The sequence below is a fragment of the Oncorhynchus nerka genome, linkage group LG10, assembly GCF_034236695.1.
Source record: "Oncorhynchus nerka isolate Pitt River linkage group LG10, Oner_Uvic_2.0, whole genome shotgun sequence".
Classification (NCBI taxonomy): Eukaryota; Metazoa; Chordata; class Actinopteri; order Salmoniformes; family Salmonidae; genus Oncorhynchus; species Oncorhynchus nerka.
The window spans coordinates 62311595-62330995 of NC_088405.1; the positions used below are offsets into that span (position 1 = coordinate 62311595).

Here is a 19401-nt window from a genome sequence, read left to right on the forward strand (position 1 = left end):
TGTTTTCTTGATAAGTGCATGATTTGGACCATTTTCCTGTCCTGCTAAGTATTCAAAATGTAATGATTACTGTTGGTTGTCAGGGAAAATGTATAGAGTAGAAAGTACATTATTTTCTTTAGGAATGTAGTGGAATAAAATTAAAAGTTCTTAAGAATAAAAATAGTAAAGTACAGATACCCCAAAAAAGCCTACAGCACTAAACATCATATGCTCTTAAAATAGGCTAATGAACACAAGCCTACAGCACTAAACATCATATGCTCTTAAAATAGTCTAATGAACACAAGCCTACAGCACTAAACATCATATGCTCTTAAAATAGTCTAATGAACACAAGCCTACAGCACTAAACATCATATGCTCTTAAAATAGGCTAATGAACACAAGCCTACAGCACTAAACATCATATGCTCTTAAAATAGTCTAATGAACACAAGCCTACAGCACTAAACATCATATGCTCTTAAAATAGGCTAATGAACACAAGCCTACAGCACTAAACATCATATGCTCTTAAAATAGTCTAATGAACACAAGCCTACAGCACTAAACATCATATGCTCTTAAAATAGGCCAATGAACACAAGCCTACAGCACTAAACATCATATGCTCTTAAAATAGGCTAATGAACACAAGCCCACAGCACTAAACATCATATGCTCTTAAAAAAGGCTTGACTACACACTGATATGTGATCTGAAATCACTAGAAGAAGTGTATTTTGCAGGTGTAAATGCAGGTGTCACTCTTTCATGCATGGCCTCTTTCTTCTGCACCTGGACACTCAGTGCTCCAGTGTCCTTGCATGAAGCCATGCCCCTCTAGTACCCCTCAGCCCTCATCCAAGATTAAAGGCAGAGAGACAAACACAAAAGAGAACAAAGCCATCCTTCCCACACAACCTACAACAGAGAGGACTTATACCTGAGGCATTTGGGACAGAAACGAAGGAGAGAGGAGAACATACATTGTATGTTGGTTGTCTGAAAAATATACTTAGTTAATCACTTGGTAAACTCCTGATAAGAGTATCATCAATAAGCTGTGAACCACTTCAAACGCCACATTTGCAATCAGATGTTGCAGGGATAAATACCATGCAAAACTTTCTCTAAAAGGAATTGAGCTGTTGAATAAGAAGTCTTTGTGTTTTAATCAGTTTACAGTCCAGATCCAGTGTTTTAATCAGTTTATATATTTGCATATCAATAATATATTGAAGATCACCAGTCTCACTGCCCAGTGAGGAGGAAATGCTAGATTGAACGTTGATTACAGGTTGGAGGACCTGAATAGAAAAGCTTCTAAAATCAAGAAATGATTATTACACCAATCAAGGTATGCTTGCACACATGGGTTTTATCCCTCTGATCTCACCCTGCCTCTCCCTGCCTCTCCCCTTCTCTCTCTCTCCATGCCTCTTTCTCCTCTCTCTCTCTCTCTCTCGCTCTCTTCCTGCTTCTCTCTGTCGCTCCCTGCCTCTCCCTCTCTCTCTCACACACACACACTTAAACAACGAATATATTTAAGTCTGTGATGGAAACATTTACGGATCAGATTGCTTTTCCACATCTCCCCCATCTCCATGGTCACTGATCATCAGATCCTCGGAAATGTGTACCCAGCGCAGGTAGGCTACCTGGAACCGCAGATCAAGTCTCACCATGACGACGGGCAAAAACTATTTGAATAAATTGTGGAATCATCGGATTAATCAAGATATATAAAATCAGGTATGTTTTTTCTCTCTTTATATTTCACATAACATATGATATTAATTATCAAAGAGCCTTATGAACATTTCATGTAACAACAAAAAAAAATCTAAATTATGAGAAGTGTAGGCTTTTGTGATGATTTTTGATTTTCAGGCATAGTAAAGAGCTCTAGTGGTTCATGATGGTTTTACTTTACACGACAGATGTCAGTAAATTTATATACACATTTTGAGAAAAGATGGAAAAATGATTTGCACTTGTTGATTGGAAACAATGCCAATACCAAATGAATTGCCCACTGGTACCGATATCTTGTTCACAGACCAGTGCAGGATTCCAGAGTCTTACACAGTGACCAAACAGTCAGGAGTTCTCTTCTATCAGTGGGCACATCATCACACAGCTGACAATCTGTGAAACTGTTCATCAGATTCGGAACTCATAAGGAACGTGAATGACCACTCAGGACATTACACCACATTGAGAGCTCTGGATGGACCAACCATCAACGTCCTCTGGCCTTGGGGGCCAGCTGTGTGTAGGTTCTCTGTGTGGGTACCCAGTTTGCTTTAGCACATTAGGGCTTGTTAAGCGTGTTGTGTGTGTGTGTGTGTGGTAGTTTGGTGTGTGTAATGTATGTGTAGTGAGTGATCTGAGTGGTGTTAATAAGCAGGCTCAGACAGGCAGTGTATGTTAGTGCAGTGGTTCGTGTATCTGTGCCGGGCCAGCTGCACTCATGGCTCGTAAACGGGATGGTGGCTGCTGCCCCCTGCCCCTCAATGAGGACAATGCCCGCTTCTGCCTGCTGGCAGGGCTCATCTTGCTCTATCTGCTGTGTGGGGCAGCTGTGTTCTCCGCCCTAGAGCGCCCCTCTGAGCTCCGCGCCCGCCTCCTCTGGGACCAGCAGCTGGCCAACTTTACCCTGAGCCACCGGGTGAGCCTGGGAGCCCTGCACGCGCTGCTGCGTCAGTATGAAGAGGCCAACGGGGCCGGGATCAGAGTGGATGCTCTTAGGCCCCGCTGGGACTTCTCTGGAGCCTTCTACTTTGTCGGCACGGTGGTGTCCACCATCGGTGAGTTGGACAGCTGCTCTCATTGAGGGTCAGAGTCAGGCTATTTTAGATGCAGTTCTTTGTTGTCATGTAGATGCAAACATCCGAACACAACTGTCTCAACAGATACACAGTATAATGTAGAGGATGTATTGAGTAGATGATGGGGGTGAAGAGAGGAGGCTACGGGGATTAGCTGGATGATCGGTTAGACTCCGAGACACTATTGTCAAATTAGTTTAATTTCAATTAAATGTTGGCATGTGAGGTTGATGTGCTTTACTATGACTTTTTCAATGTGATCACTACTCATGACTGAACAATGCCCCCATTTTTAACAGACAACAGGATTGCCATCCCATCCCTTCTCTCCCTCAGCTCCTGTCTTCATGACTCATTCAGTCTCCCTTATTTTTAGTTTATGTTAACATAATTTGGAAGTACCCAGTACTGTGAAATGATTATCCCTCACTAATATCAGCTACATTCATAGCATGAAGCCAAAATGCTAATATCATTATCGATGCTAATATCTCCACGTCTTTTGTCATCTCGACATGTAGTGCTAATTAAGAACAACTGTAAGGGCACTTAATTGACAAGCAATTTTCACATTGACCCTTCTCTTTTGTACTCTTTCCCACCAGGCTTTGGTATGAACACCCCAGCTACCATCCCTGGTAAGATATTCCTGATCTTCTACGGCCTCATCGGCTGTGCCGCCACCATCCTCTTCTTCAACCTCTTCCTGGAGAGGATCATCACCATGCTGGCCTACATCATGCGTTGGTGCCACGAGCGGAGGATGAGGCGCTCGGGGTTGGGGGCTGTGTCAGGGACCGAGGAGCCCCGCAGTGAGGAGGACAGTCTGGAGGGCTGGAAGCCCTCTGTCTATTACGTGATGCTGATCCTGGGGGTGGCGTCTGTGCTGATCGCCTGCAGCGCCTCCTCTCTGTACTGCTCCATGGAGGACTGGAGCTACATGGACTCCCTGTACTTCTGCTTCGTGGCCTTCAGCACCATCGGCTTCGGGGACCTAGTGAGCAGCCAAAGGGAGCACTATGAGGCCCAGGAAGCCTATCGCCTGGGCAACTGCCTCTTCATCCTCATGGGCGTGTGCTGCATCTACTCGCTCTTCAACGTCATCTCCATCATCATCAAACAGACTCTCAACTGGATCCTGGCCCGGCTGGCTTGTCCAGGCCGACGCTGTCCCTGCTCGTGCCCTAAGAGAGGCCTCCGCAGGCGGGTCTGCTGCCCCTGCCTCCATAAAAAACACTCTGGCTTGAGGCCTCCACCTGCACGACTCCGCCAGCAGCACTTCAAACGCAACGCCGTGCAGCCCACCCCGTCCCAAGTCCCCACAGGGCGACATCGCTACACGGACGCCTCGGTGGAGACAGTGTGCGACAGCGAGACGGACGCCGGAGCGGGGGTGGACGGGGTCGCTGGGGGCCGGCGTCTCTCTGGGGAGATGATTTCGGTGAATGACTTCACAGCGTCCAATAAGGTGTCTTTGGCGCTGCTGCAGAAGCAGCTGTGTGAGACGGCCCAGCAGGGCCCCAGGCAGAGCCACGTTCCTCGCCACAATGGCTTCTCTGGGGGGGTGGGTGCATTTGCCATTATGAACAACCGCCTGCAGGAGACCAGTGTGGACAGGTAGTCCCACCTGACCCCAACCAAACCTATTCACACCAACTCAGAAATAAAGCACTGTTTGTGTGGGTTATTGAAATATGACTGCAGCTTGACTGGATGCTGGATCTTCTCCTGTTATGTCTAAAAAAAACTAGCAACGTTTCATCCTCAGAATGAGCATTGTTTGTAGATCAAACAGTAGTGAAACAGAACAGTTGGATGCCACGGCTAGCCATACATATTGGCCAAATTTGTTTTCAATGTAAATCATATTGAGGTCAGCTAGATTTCTAGTTGTAGACATGACTATAGCCCACAGCATATCTCTGTTCTGTCTGACAGCTTCTCAGAATGCCAGACATTCATGACAATCACTGATCTCCTATTGAGACAGAATGATCCCGTTTGGTTCTGTGGGGGAGATGCGGTGGACAGACACCTTCCATTTCAACAGCATATGTCTGGAGAGGGTTTGAGAGGCTCAAGTGATTGGCAGGAATGCAATGCTGAACGCAATCAGGCTTTGTGTGGAGTATGGAGATGTGGAGGGGGTCTGGAGGAGACCCACTGATTTATGAGAGCCTTTCAGATGTGTCCTGAGCTCCTCCACAACACAATGGATTTGCGTGGGGTGGCATCAGTGAACATAGAAATGTACCCATATTCTGTATTTGTATCCTGTCACCTAATGTCTAGGGCTCTGCTAGAGAACCTGTTGAATATGTATCACGGTTCAATTGTGTTGCGTTAATTAGATAGAAAGCCCTCAGACACACAGTATGAGAGCTGTAAAAGGAAGATAAAACCTCTTCATCTTCTGAAGGCTGAGATGGAGGTCACATTAAAATGCAATGCAATCATCAAGATAACTCTGACAAATAGGATATTGAAATAAAGCACATTTAATCAAATATAGCATTTGGAAAGGTATTTATGTCAATAAATGGTGTGAGAGTGTGACTATCTCATCCAATTTTTATGGATTGCCAATTTTCTGTGTTCATTTTAACAGTACCTAACTGATCAGGGCCCCTCACGCGTATGCAGGTATTTCCCACAAGAGTCACCTTGATCGTACATACTTATCTCTTTACAACATGAACATCATGTACCATATTATCCTCACCAAGGTGTTTCATAGCACACTTTTAAACAGGGAAGTTCAAAAAGAAGAAGGCTGAACACTTCTTTATTTAGAGACAACTCCTCCTGGTGGACATACATGAAATGAAGTCTCTTCGTTGTCTGTGATTTACCATCCGGCAGTAATCATTTAAAACACAGTAAAACCTTTAATGATCTGGCATATCAAAATATTTGTCATTATAAATATGTAGTTGAAAGCTACTTGATGGAGATGTAAGTGGATGCTGTGGTGCTCTCTAGTAAATTCTCTGCAAGTTCTTATTCAGTCAAATCATCTTTATTTAGGCTGAAAACAGTCATGACTTTTAACATGTAGTGTCTATACACACACTACACAGTATGTAAGTAAAGTACATACTCATTTAAATCACATATGATAATACATTAACACGTTCATCAATCTACTGACCTTTCTTGGGTTTGTCTTGGTCATGTCACTGTAACAGGTTATTAAATCCACTGTCATCAAGGTCGGTAAGGCAGCACAGTACAGGTCATGCCAACCAGACCAAACACAGTACAGGTCATGCCAACCAGACCAAACACAGTACAGGTCATGCCAACCAGACCAAACACAGTACAGGTCATGCCAACCAGACCAAACACAGGACAGAGAGAGAGAGGTTTGATGACTCAACACTAAACATCAACCTGAAATCCATACCTATAGAAGTTGTGCAAAGAATACTGGTGCTAATTTTACCTCATTAAATTCCATTTTTAAAGAATATAACAATTCGAATTTGACATTGTTATCCATATGGGATAAATATATGTCAGATGGGTTGTCAACTACTGGATCATATTGCTGAGCCAGAATCTCTGAGTTTAAAAGTGTCAGGTCCTATAAAATAAAATGTTCCCTATATTGTAGAAATATAAAATCTATAGTCCACAAATTGCATTATACTTGTCTCATCAGGATGTTGCTTGGCAGGAGGGATGCGACAATATTCCTTCGTCAGGTTCCCTTTTGTGATTGATTGAATTGCCACATAATGAAAACAGTTTTTATTTTGTCATTGGTTGTGTTCCTGAGACGTTTCCCAGACAACAGAGCCTAGACGAGCTTCTCAGAAACACCAAGCCCCTGGAGAAAAATGTGGACTGCTGTTAAGTGATTGTGTATAAATACTGACCCGCTCAGAGATGACGTAGTATTGGTATAGTAACTGAGACAGTTTGATATAAATACAAACACTTACATTAGGTGTAGTAGGTTTGTGTGCCTCTTTCTTTTCGTAATAGGCAGAGATGATACAGTTCCTTCTGCAACACACAGGAAACAGGTTTGAGGACAAGCAGTGTCTCTCTACTCAGAGGATCCTTATTGCACTTACTTGCTCTGCAGACCGCCTCCAGGTGGTAAACCTGGGACATCAGTGTTTGCCAGAACAGTGAGGACAGACAGCAGGTCAGGATCCTCCCCCTGGGAACTCAGCTCCTCATATATCTCTATCAAAAGGGAAGAGGGGAGTATTTGAAAGAAAAACAATGATTGAAATGTTACATGTAGCGTACTTGACAATAGTGCACCTGTCCTCTCTGTATCAATGAACTGTTTCACTCCACAAAATGAGTGCCTTTTGCATTCCTTTGATATTTGAAGTAGAAATGGTGCACAGATATTGAATTTTAAAAGCCTGTTATATTAAATGAAGTTGCCTTTAATATAGACCACATGGACAATTCAATAAATCTGTTTTTTTATATTAATAAAGACTTGCTAAAGTGCCCGAAATTCAGCATTTGTACATGTCCTTTTAAGCATCCTCTGTGACTATTTTAACCCCCTTAACCCCAACATTTCTCCAAGTTGTCACCATCATTGCAAAGTCCTAGTTATTTTGTTGCATTTTGTCAACACTTACTTGAACTGAGCTCTTGTTTTAATATCTTTTTCAAAATAAGTATTTTTACACAGTGTAAAAGCAGGTGAGCTGGTTCTACTCCTTTTGGCAATTTTATTTTATTTTATGCTTCGTGGTGGAAAACTGAGCTGGTCGATCACACCACGTCAACCCTGTTAGCTATGAACAGACAGGCTAGACATTTTTTTTACAGAATTTTTTTGGGGTGAAGCTTGCATTCAATCGCCCCTCCTTGTTGTACACAACAAGCTTCTATTCCTTCTGTCACAAGGGGATTTATGGCTGATTTCAACCCTGTTACTTTATTTGCACTTAATAGGCACTTACTATAGTATTTCTTTTATTTAACCTCTTGAGATGGGAAAACGTGTTTTTTTATTAAGTTTAACGTGCTCTTTATGACTGTTGGTGTTTTTAGGTACTCAAAAGGTGACTAATTTGTGGAATGACCCAACTATAGTTGTGTAAATCTTGTTGTAAACTGATTTGGGGTTAAAATGGATAAACTGAAGTGAGTGAATATAATTATCCTCACAACGACCCCCACAATACTGCACCTGCCACTTTAGACTCCAGCAAGATCTTCAAGTGCTGCCTCCTGGTGTAGGGCCTCTGCTGAGAGCTGGGGGGAGCCAGGGAAGCAGACCAAGATTATGCTGATGTTGTCCAGACTGCCCTGCAGAGGAGAACAAGCCAACCAGGGTTAGGACAGTCCCAGTACACAGAGATCCCCTCATGGTAGGATACAGTACAGACCTGACATAAGTACATCTTACATTTGTAAAGAGGGTTGACTGTTGTTAGCACATTTTTGTGATGTGCCCTCTGAACAGTGTGTGAGATAATCTTTCCCTCCATTATAATAATGGTGAAAATGTATTGAGCTGTAGATATTGTTGTTGGTCAAGTGCCAAATCAGGTGAGTGCCAAACAAGGCTTACTAGAAGGCTACTAGCAGGATTGCAACAGCCCGCTAAGTAGTGACCTTTGACCTCCAACTACGACCACTTCTCTTCTGTGTTTGTCTGATCCTTACAAGATTAGGCCCCCTTTGTTCTAGAAGTTACCCCACTCTCAAATGATAGAGTACTGCCTGTCTTCCCTGTAGCCTACGTGGTGCATGAACTGCTGACTGTTAATCATTTACAGATGATTGTTGACACCTCAACCAGGATTAAGGGGCAGGGCAATTTGCGACTGTTGTTGTCTTCGTAATCAGTGGCTGTATTGGAGGGGGAGTGGTTTCTCCTCTCATAGGCAATCAGCAATTGGTATCATGGAGGTGTGCTCTTTACCTCTGCAAGGCAATTATTGCTAGCGCTTCAGTCTCCCATGTTTTCTCAGTGGCGGTCTGGTCGCAAATCTAAGACCATCGCTGAAACAAAGAAGGTGCTGTAGAGTTGTTCTGCTGAGTTATTTGAGGAAGGAAAGAGAGGAAGGCTCCACACCACTCTCTTACTTGAGTGTCTTACCTCCAACTATGACCACTTCTCTTCTGAAAAACAGCTTGTATCTCAAGGCCATCAGACTGTTAAATAGCCATCACTAGGCACCTTATAGGCTGCTGCCATATATACATAGACTTGAAATGACTGGCCACTTTAATAATGGAACACTAGTCACTTTAATAATGTTTACATATTTTTGCTATACTGTACAGTACCAGTAAAACATTTGGACACACCTACTCATTCAAGGGGTTTCTTTATTTGGACTATTTTCTACATTGTAGACTAATAGTGAAGATATCAAAACTATGAAATAACACATGGAATCATGTAGTAACCAAAAAAGTGTTAAACAAATCTAAATATATTTAGTAGCCACCCTTTGAATTGATGACAGCTTTGCACAATCTTAGCATTCTCTCAACCAGCTTCATGAGGTAGTCACCTGGAATGCATTTCAATGGAATGCATTTGTATTTTATTTGATTTATTTCACCTTTATTTAACCAGGTAGGCCAGTTGAGAACAAGTTCTCATTTACAACTGCGACCTGGCCAAGATAAAGCAAAGCAGTGCGACAAAAACAACACAGTGTTACACATGGGATAAACAAACGTACAGTCAATAGTACAATAGAAAAAAATATATATACAGTGTGTGCAAATGTAGTAAGATTAGGGAGGTAAGACAATAAATAGGCCATAGTGGCGAAATAATTTCAATTTAGCATTAACACTGAAGTGATAGATGTGCAGATGATGATGTGCAAGTAGAGATTCTGGAGTGCAAAAGAGCAAGCGGGTAAGTAATAATATGGGGACGAGGTAGTTGGGTGGGCTATTTACAGATTGGCTGTGTACAGGTACAGTGATCGGTAAGCTGCTCTGACAACTGATGCTTAAAGTTAGAGAAGGAGATATGACTCCAGCTTCAGAGATTTTTGCAGTTTGTTCCAGTCATTAGCAGCAGAGAACTGGAAGGAAAGGCAGCCAAAGGAAGTGTTGGCTTTGGGGATGACCAGTGAAATATACCTGCTGGAGTGCATGCTACGTGTGAGTGTTGCTATGGTGACCAGTGAGCTGAGATAAGGCGTGGCTTTACCTGGAAAATACTTATAGATGACCTGGAGCCAGTGGGTTTGGCGATGAATATGTAGTGAGGGCCAGCCAACGAGAGGACACAGGTCGCAGTGGTGGGTAGTATATGGGGCATTGGTGACAAAATGGCGCTGTGACAGACTACAAACAGTTTGCTGAGTAGTAGGTGTTGGAGGCTATTTTGTAAATTACATCGCCGAAGTCAAGGATCGGTAGGATAGTCAGTTTTACGAGGATGTTTGGCAGCATGAGTGAAGGAGGCTTTGTTGCGATATAGGAAGCCGATTCTAGATTTAATTTTGGATTGGAGATGCTTAATGTGAGTCTGGAAGGTGAGTTTACAGTCTAACCAGACACCTAGGTATTTGTAGTTGTCCACATATTCTAAGTCAGAACCGTCCAGAGTAGTGATGCTAGTCGGGTGGGAGGGTACGGGCAGCAATCGGTTGAAGAGCATGCACTTAGTTTTACTAGAATGTAAAGCAGTTGTAGGCCACGGAAGGAGTGTTGTATGGCGTTGAAGCTTGTTTGGAGGTTTGTTAGTACAGTGTCCAAAGAAGGGCCAGATGTATACAGAATGGTGTCGTCTGCGTAGAGGTGGATCAGAAAATCACCAGCAGCAAGAGCGACATCATTGATATATACAGAGAAAAAAGTCGCCCCAGAATTGAACCCTGTGGCACGTGAACCCCTAGAGACTGCCAGAGGTCTGGACAACAGGCCCTCCGATTTAACACACTGAACACTATCTGAGAAGTAGTTGGTGAACCAGGCGAGGCAGTCAGTTGAGAAGCCAATTAACATGTGTGCCTTGTTAAAAGTTAATTTGTGGAAATTCTTCCTTCTTAATGTATTTGAGCCAATCAGTTGTATTGTGACAGAAGAGCCCTATTTGGTAAAAGACCAAGTCCATATTATGACAAGAACAGCTCAAATAAGCAAAGAGAAACGACAGTCAGTCATTACTTTAAGACATGTAGGTCAGTCAATCCGGAAAATTTCAAGAACTTTGAAAGTTTCTTCAAGTGCAGTTCCAAAAACCCTCAGGTGCTATGATGAAACTGGCTCTCATGAAGACCGCCACAGGAACGTAAGACCCAGAGTTCCCTCTGCTGCAGAGGATACGTTCAATAGAGTTACCAACCTCAGAAATAGGCAATTAACTGCACCTCAGATTGCACCTCACAGAGTTCAAGTAATAGACATATCTCAACATCAACTGTTCAGAGGAGATTGCGTGAATCAGGCCTTCATGGTCGAATTGCTGCAAAGAAACCACTACTAAAGGACACCGATAATAAGAAGAGACTTGCTTGGGCCAAAAAACATGAGCAATGGACATTAGATCAGTGGAAATCTGTCCTTTGGTCTGATGAGTCCAAATTTGAGATTTTTATTCCAACCGCCGTGTCTTTGTGAGATGCAGAGTACGTGAACGGATTATCTCCGCATGTGTGGTTCCCACAGTGAAGCATGGAGGAGGAGGTGTGATGGTGTGGGTTGCCTTGCTGGTGACACTGTCTGTGATTTATTTAGAATTCAAGGCACACTTAACCAGCATGGCTACCACAGCATTCCGCAGCGATACGCCATTCCATCTAGTTTGCTCTTAGTTGGACTATCATTTGTTTTTCAACAGGACAATGACCCATAACACACCTCCAGGCTGTGTAAGGGCTATTTGACAAGGAAGGAGAGTGATGGAGTGCTGCATCAGATGACCTGGCCCCCACAATCACCCGGCCTTAACCCAATTGAGATGGTTTGGGATGAGTTGGACCGCAGAGTGAAGGAAAAGCAGCCAACAAGTGCTCAGCATATGTGGGGACTCCTTCAAGACTGGTGGAAAATAATTCCTCGTGAAGCTGGTTGAGAGAATGCCAAGAGTATGCAAAGCTGTCATCAAGGCAAAGGGTGGCTACTTTGAAGAATCTCTAATATAAAATATATTTTGTGTTATTTTATAGTTTTTGTCTTCACTATTATTCTACAACATAGAAAATAGTAAAAGTATAGAAGAACCCTTGATTGAGTTGGTGTCCAAACATTTGACTGGTACTGTATATAATGTATTCTATTCTACTGTATTAGTCTATGACACTCTGACATTGCTCATCCTAATATATATATATTCCTAAATTCCATTATTTTACTTTTAGGTTGTGTGTATTGTGTGTATTGTTGTGAATTTTAGATACTACTGCACTGTTGGAGCTAGAAACACAAGCATTTCGCTACACCCGCAATAACATCTGCTAAATGTGTATGTGACAAATCAAATTTGATTTGATTTAGTTATTTTCAGATGATCTCATTTTGCTCTTTTGTAGCTTTGCCAACCATGTGTGTGTTTTCTATACCTGTTCGCTCCTCTCCTGTAGGCTTTACAGATGCTCCCCACCCCTTGGCTGCAACCGTTCTAGTTTAGTGAACCCTGCATGCACAACAATGTGGGATTCCTGGTCTGTTTCTGGCAGTGTTTTGAACTCTTTCTTCCCCTCCTTGCCTCTTTTGACCTCACCTGTTCCCAGTCTCCTCCCACTCACAAGGCAGGCAATACGCTTGACCTCATCTTCATCTACCTTCCATCACTGTAAATTTCAAGCTTCTGGCTCTTTTCGATCTTCACCGCCCTCTGTAGCCCTTTCCTGCAGTCAATGACCAAAACTACCCTCTTTGGCCTCATGGATGGAATGTTATTCATATTTTTTATAATTTCATTAATAAAGATAATTTCAAAAACCTGCAGAAAGTTAGGTGTGTCTATGTCAAACAGTTGTTATATTCTGTGATGTACAGTATATAAAGTGTAATATTGGAATGCATTAAATTTCAACTCTATTTGACACAGTACAAGTGTTTTCTTTTTTTAAAGTCAATAACCATATGTGTAAAGGTGTATACTTATGTTTCAAGGTAAATGTGTTAAAGATGACCAAGATACACTCTTTGTGACCCTGATTGAGCCCATTTCAGTAAAAGATTAAACCTCCCCTCCTCTTCCCGTTCTGCGGATTACTTTGTCAAACACGTTGAAAAGAAGGTCGACGACATCTCCTCCTCATTCCCTCAGCCTTTTGAGTCCACTGGTCCCACTCACACAGAACTACCCTACACCTTGACCTCTTTCTACCTCTCTTTTCAGATCAAATCCTGCGATTAGTGTGGTCCGACAACCTGCTCTCTTTACTCCATCCCCTTCTCCAGACAATCTCTGGAGACCTCCCATTCCTCATAAACTCATCCCTGACCACTGGCTGTGTCCTCCCTGACTTTAAAATGGCCAGGGTCGTTTCCCTCAAGAAACCAACACTTGACCCCTCTGACGCCAAAAATTACAGACCGGTATACCTGTCTTTTGTTTCCAAAACTCTTGAGCGTGCTCTCTGACTAACTCTCTCTCTCTATCTCTTTCAGAACAATCTTCTTGACCCTAACCAGTCAGGCATCAAGACGGGTCACTCAACCGAGACTGCTCTTCTCTGTGTCACGAAGGCTCTCCGCACTGCGGAAGCTGACACTCTGTCCTTTGTTCTCATCTTCCTAGATCTATCCACAACCTTCAACAATGTGAACCCTCAGATTCTCCTCTCCACGCTCTCAGGGCTGGGTGTCTCAGGCTCTGCACACTTTTGGATTGCATCCTACCTGGCAGGCCACTCCTACCTGGTGACGTGGAGCGGATCTGTGTCTGCACCACATACTTTCAATACAGGTGTCCCTCAGGGCTCAGTTCTAGGCCCTCTCTTCTTCTCTCTATACACCAAGCCACTTGATTCTGTCATATCCTCGCATGGTCTCTCCTATTACTGCTATGCGGATGATACCCAGGTGGCGACACGCATCTCTGCGTGCCTGGAAGATACACTACATGACCAAAAGTATGTGGACACCTGCTCGTCGAACATCTCATTCCAAAATCATGTGCATTAATATGGAGTTGCTGCCTCCACTCTTCTGGTAAGGCTTTCCACTAGATGTTGGAACATTGCTGTGGGGACCTGCTTCCATTCAGTCACAAGAGCATTAGTGACGTCGGCACTGATGTTGGCCGATTAGGCCTGGTTTGCAGTCGGCACTGCAATTCATCCCAAAGGTATTTGATGGGGTTGAGGTCAAGGCTCTTTGCAGGCCAGTCAAGTTCTTCCAAATCAATCTCGACAAACCATTTCTGTATGGACCTCGCTTTGTGCACAGGGGCATTGTCATGCTGAAACAGGATAGGGCCTTCCTTATACTGTTGCCACAAAGTTGGAAAAACAGAATAGTCTAGAATGTGATTGTATGCTGTAGCATTAAGATTTCCCTTCACTTGAACTGAGGTGCCTAGCCTGAGGTGCCTAGCCCGAACCATGAAAAACAGCCCCAGACCATTATTCCTCCTACACCAACTTTACAATTGGCACTATGCATTAGGGAAGGTAGCGTTCTCTTTGCATCCGCCAAACCCAGATTCGTCCGTCGGACTGCTAGATGGTGAATCGTGATTTATCACACCAGAGAACGATATTCCACTGCTCCAGAGTCCAAAGGCAGCAAGCTTTACACCACTCCAGCTGATGCTTGACATTGCGCATGGTGATCTTAGGCTTGTGTGGGGCTGCTCGGCCATGGAAACCCATTTCAGGAAACTCCTGACGAACAGTTATTGTGCTGACGTTGCATCCAGAGGCAGTTTGGAACTCGGTAGTGAGTGTTGCAAAACCGAGAACAGACGATCTTTACAAGCTTTTAGCACTCGGTGGTCCCGTTGTTTGAGCCATCACTTTGCGGCTGAGCCGTTGTTGCTCCTAGACGTTTCCACTTCACAATAACAGCACTTACAGTTGACCAGGGCAGCTCTAGCAGGGCAGAAATTTTACAAACTGACTTGTTGCAAAGGTGGCATCCTATGACGGTGCCACGTTGAAAATCACGGAGCTCTTCGGTAAGGCCATTCTACTGTCAATATTTGTCTGTGGGGGTTGCATGGCTGTGTGCTCGATTTTATAGACCTGTCAGCAACGGTTGTGGCTGAAATAGACGAATCTACTCATTTGAAGGGGTGTCCACATAATTTTGTATTATATAGTGTGCCTCAGCTTGGATGTAAGCCCACCACCTCAAGCTCAACCTGGACAAGATGGAGCTGCTCTTCCTCCCAGGGAAAGCTTGCCCACTCCAAGACCTCTCCATCAAGGTTGACAACTCGAGTGTCCCTCCCCCCCCAGAGTGCAAAGAACCTTGGCGTGACCCTGGACAACACCCTGTCGTTCTCTGTAAACATCAAAGCAGTGACCTGCTCCTGCAGGTTCCTGCTCTACAACATCCATAGAGTACGACCCTACCTCACAGAGGAAGCCGGGCAGGTCCTAATACAGGCAGTTGTCATCTCCCGTCTGTATTACTGCAACTTGCTGTTGGCTGGGCTCCCCACTTGTGCCATCAAACACCTGCAACTTATCCAGAACGCTGCAGCCCGTCTAGTGTTCAACCTTCCCAAGTTCCCCCATGTCACCCCGCTCCTCCGCACACTCCACTGGCTTCCAGTTGAAACTCGCATCCACTACAATGCCATGGTTCTTACCTACTGAGCAGCAAGAGGAACTGCCCCTCCCTACCTTCAGGCTATGCTCAAACCCTACACCCCAACCCGAGTACTCCGCTCTGCCACCCGTGGTCTCTTGGCTCAGAACCAGCTTCCCCCTGAAGGATCCCTGCTCATCTTCCGAAAACTTTGAAATTCTACCTCTTCAAAGAGTATTTTAAATAATCTCCTCGCACCCCCCCCACGTCCAACCCTGATGTGACCTGGGTGGGCTAATAAAAGCAGAGTCTGATGTACAAATGCTGTATGCAACCTTATCCTTTGTATAAGACTGACCCTCCACACAGCAAAGCTAAAGCACATTGTCTCCCTTCAGGAACATGAATAGCCTACTTCCTCCTTCATGCACAACTGAACTGACTCGCCGCGCCTTCATGCACAACTGAACTGACTATGACGGTGAAGTGTGTGAGAGCATTAGAAACTGTGACATTTTCAGGTCGTTGAGCAGAATCTCTAAACTGGAACACTGTTATATAACCGCCAAGCCATACTAAGGTGAGGATATGGTAGTCAAAGCCAGCCCAGCTCAGCTCACAGAGTATGTGTTCAACAGGTGTGTGCTAGTGGGTATGTGTTTGTAAAGGTATTGTGACGTCATACATTCTCATGTCCCAGTGGTCTGTCTAAGCCTTGCGAAGGTCAGAAGGTACTCTTTGAGTTCTGGTATATCCTCGATAAACGTATTTCATGGGATTATTATTATGTAATGGAAAATAAAGCCATAGCCTCTGCCAAAATAATATCACGTTTTATTAACTCATGTTCAGTCTGTGTGGCTCATGTTTAACCAGATCAGAACATTTTGCCCTGTCTACATTGAGGATAGTGCATCCACATGTTGACAGCGAACTGATACACTTATGCACCAACATGTACATGAAGGGACTATTTTAACAGATCACTGATGTGGTCCATATGTAATGATCTACAGGTGACCTTGGGTACTGACCTTATAGAGGCAGAGGTCAATGACCTGGGAGCAGACGTCCCTGAGGTCAGTGCAGACGCGCAGACGGCTGCGGATGAAAGCACACAGCTCCTCGTTGGAGACCGTGTCCCACACCCCGTCACAGGCCAGCACCAGGAACTCATCCCCGGGCGACCGCTCCACCACACACACCTCTGGCTCCGGAGACACCATCTGCTGGGTGGGCGGCCGGTTCTCTGCCCCCTTGTAGCTGAAGTCCCCCAGGGCTCGGGACACGGCCAAGGAGCCGTTGATGCGCTGCAGGGACACGGAGCCACCGGCGCTCTCAATGCGCTCCCTCTCCAGAGGGCTGTAGGGCTTGTGGTCCTCAGTGGAGAAGCACACTTGCCCTGCCCGGCACAGCATGGCACGCGAGTCTCCACAGTTGGCGAAGTAGAAGTATCGTGGTGAGATGAGAGTGGAGGTCACGGTGGTGCCACCCCGCTCCCAGCCCTCACGGCGGGCTGCAGTTAGCAGGTGTTTGTCTGTGTGTAGGAAGCCATCTGTGAAGCTCCCTCTCACCCGATCAGGGTGGTCCTCTGGCCCGATCCCTCCTACAGGACACACCCGTACAGTTAGTACACACACCCGTACAGTTGGTACACACTTACCGTACAGTTGGTACACACTTACCGTACAGTTGGTACACACTTACCGTACAGTTAGTACACACATACCGTACAGTTGGTACACACATACCGTACAGTTAGTACACACATACCGTACAGTTAGTACACACATACCGTACAGTTGGTACACACATACCATACAGTTGGTACACACAGGCCATACAGTTGGTACACACATACCGTACAGTTGGTACACACATACCATACAGTTGGTACACACAGGCCATACAGTTGGTACACACATACCGTACAGTTGGTACACACATACCATACAGTTGGTACACACATTCCGTACAGTTGGTACACACATACCGTACAGTTGGTACACACATACCATACAGTTGATACACACAGGCCATACAGTACACAAGCAGTAAGTATACATAGGAAGTCAGTACACACTGCACACAGGCAGTAAAAGCAGTGGCTAAAATGATTGGTGTTATTGGTCAGCTACGTATTTATTTTACCACAACACTGCTCCTTTTATCTTGCTAATCTACAGGAACCTAAAATGTAGTGATCATTTATAGTTATTACCAGGTATACACCTCTCTAACATAGGCTATTCAATACATCACTGAGGAGTCACATGCTTTACCCCGATGAGCTTAATGTTACATATAAATATCTGCTCTCGAATGAGTCATCAACTCAATATATGAAGATCTGTTCACGCATCTCTTTTGTATCAAGCATCTATTTAAACTATGAGATGAAACAGGCTGTTAAGTAACATGAGAAGTATGTCAAACACAGATGATAACATTTTGTCTAAGTTTGTTTCACCTGTAGCTAGGACCTGATCCAGCAGGTGTTGTGAGGCGTACTGTGCCACTTGGTTGCCCGCATGCCCATCAAACACAGCAAAGAAGCTCCAGTCTGCCAGCCCTGCGCCCAGCTGAGGCACACAGTTGTGGTAGTCCTCCATGTTGGCCCTCCAGCCCTGCATGCTGCCCAGGGCGTAGGTCAGGCCCCAGCGGGAGCAGCCCTCCTCAGTCAGCTTGTCCAGGACGGGACGGTCCAGGTAGGGGCTGGGGATCACCTCCTCCTCCTCCCCCTGCATGTGCTCTGCCCCTCCACGCCCCCCTCCCTTGAAGAAGGAGCTGACCCTCTTCTCTGTCTCCTTCACCAGCTGCCGGACAAATGCAGGCATCTCCACACTCCCCTTCCGTGTTGTCCTCATGGCTACAGCAGCTGACAGTGTGGTTCTGGGTGTCTTCTTTCCCTCTCCCCCCCGCTGTGGGCCTGTGGGCCTGTGGGCCAGTGGGCTGTTGGCTAGGCCTGTGCTTCGCCGTGTGCTGCCTGCGTAGCCCCGCTTCTCCAAGCCTTTCAGAGCATGGCTTCCCAGGCTGATGCTATTGGTCTGGCTGATTGATTTTCTCTGTGCTGCTGCTTGCTGTTTACACCCCTCTCTCTGCCCATATCCTTCCTTTCAGTCCTCTCTTCTCTCTTCCTGTTCTCTCTGGAGATCTCACTGATCTGCACTCTCTCCTGTATTCATCCCTGCTCTGTGTTTGTTAGCTTTCCTCTGTAGTCCTGTGATTTCACCTTCTCCCTCTCTTTTTCATAGCACTTCCCTCTTTCTCCAGCTGTCCCCTAGTCTTTCTGTTTGCCTCATCTGTGATTGGTTGGCTATTTATGTAGACCAATCCCTGAGCAGCATAGCTCATCCCTGTCATGCAAGCGCTGTCACTTCTCCCTCCCTCCCGGTCTTCCTATCTGTGCCTCTGTTTTCTATCCCTCCCCATCCAGCTCTCTGCTAATCTCGACCTTTGATGAGTCTGAATTATCAGGCTTCTAGCCTGCAGATTAGAGGAGCCAGAAGCATCAGTCTTTTATAACAGCAGCACAGACTACTGCATGTGAGAGGAATGGACTGGGAGAGAGGGAAGGAGGGACTGAGAGGGAGGGAGGGGCTGGGAGGGAGGGAGGGAGTAAAGGAGGGAGGGAGGGGTGTAATGGAGGGATGGAGTAAAGGGAGGGAGGGAGTAAAGGGCGGGAGGGAGGGAGGGAGGGGCTGGGAGGGAGGGAGGGAGTAAAGGAGGGAGGGAGGGTGTAATGGAGGGATGGAGTAAAGGGAGGGAGGGAGTAAAGGGCGGGAGGGAGGGAGGGAGGGACAGGAAGAGAGAGAGAAGGCTCATCTATATTATGCACACTGATGCTCCCTTTTAAATCCACTGTGAGTCATGTGATGGTACATTTGTAGATTGATGGTACATTGTTTTACTTTGCCTTGAG

At 45.2% G+C, this 19401-nt stretch overlaps 2 protein-coding genes across 2 annotated transcripts; one reads left to right on the forward strand and one right to left on the reverse strand.

The window, feature by feature from the left end:
- Positions 1–2347: 2347 nt before the first annotated feature.
- kcnk12l (potassium channel, subfamily K, member 12 like) lies at positions 2348–4437 on the forward strand. Its single transcript, XM_065022851.1, has 3 exons — positions 2348–2795; positions 3422–4023; positions 4090–4437. Exons 1-3 carry the CDS (start codon positions 2459–2461, stop codon positions 4435–4437), a joined length of 1287 nt encoding a protein of 428 aa, XP_064878923.1. The 5' UTR covers positions 2348–2458.
- Positions 4438–5813: 1376 nt separating this feature from the next.
- On the reverse strand, positions 5814–18856 carry ppm1nb (protein phosphatase, Mg2+/Mn2+ dependent, 1Nb (putative)). The gene is given in 7 exon segments (XM_029670847.2): positions 5814–6648; positions 6764–6827; positions 6899–7013; positions 7987–8008; positions 8010–8105; positions 16514–17085; positions 17950–18856. Coding segments are annotated over 7 exon segments (1296 nt in total). The 5' UTR covers positions 18347–18856; the 3' UTR covers positions 5814–6618.
- Positions 18857–19401: the final 545 nt, after the last annotated feature.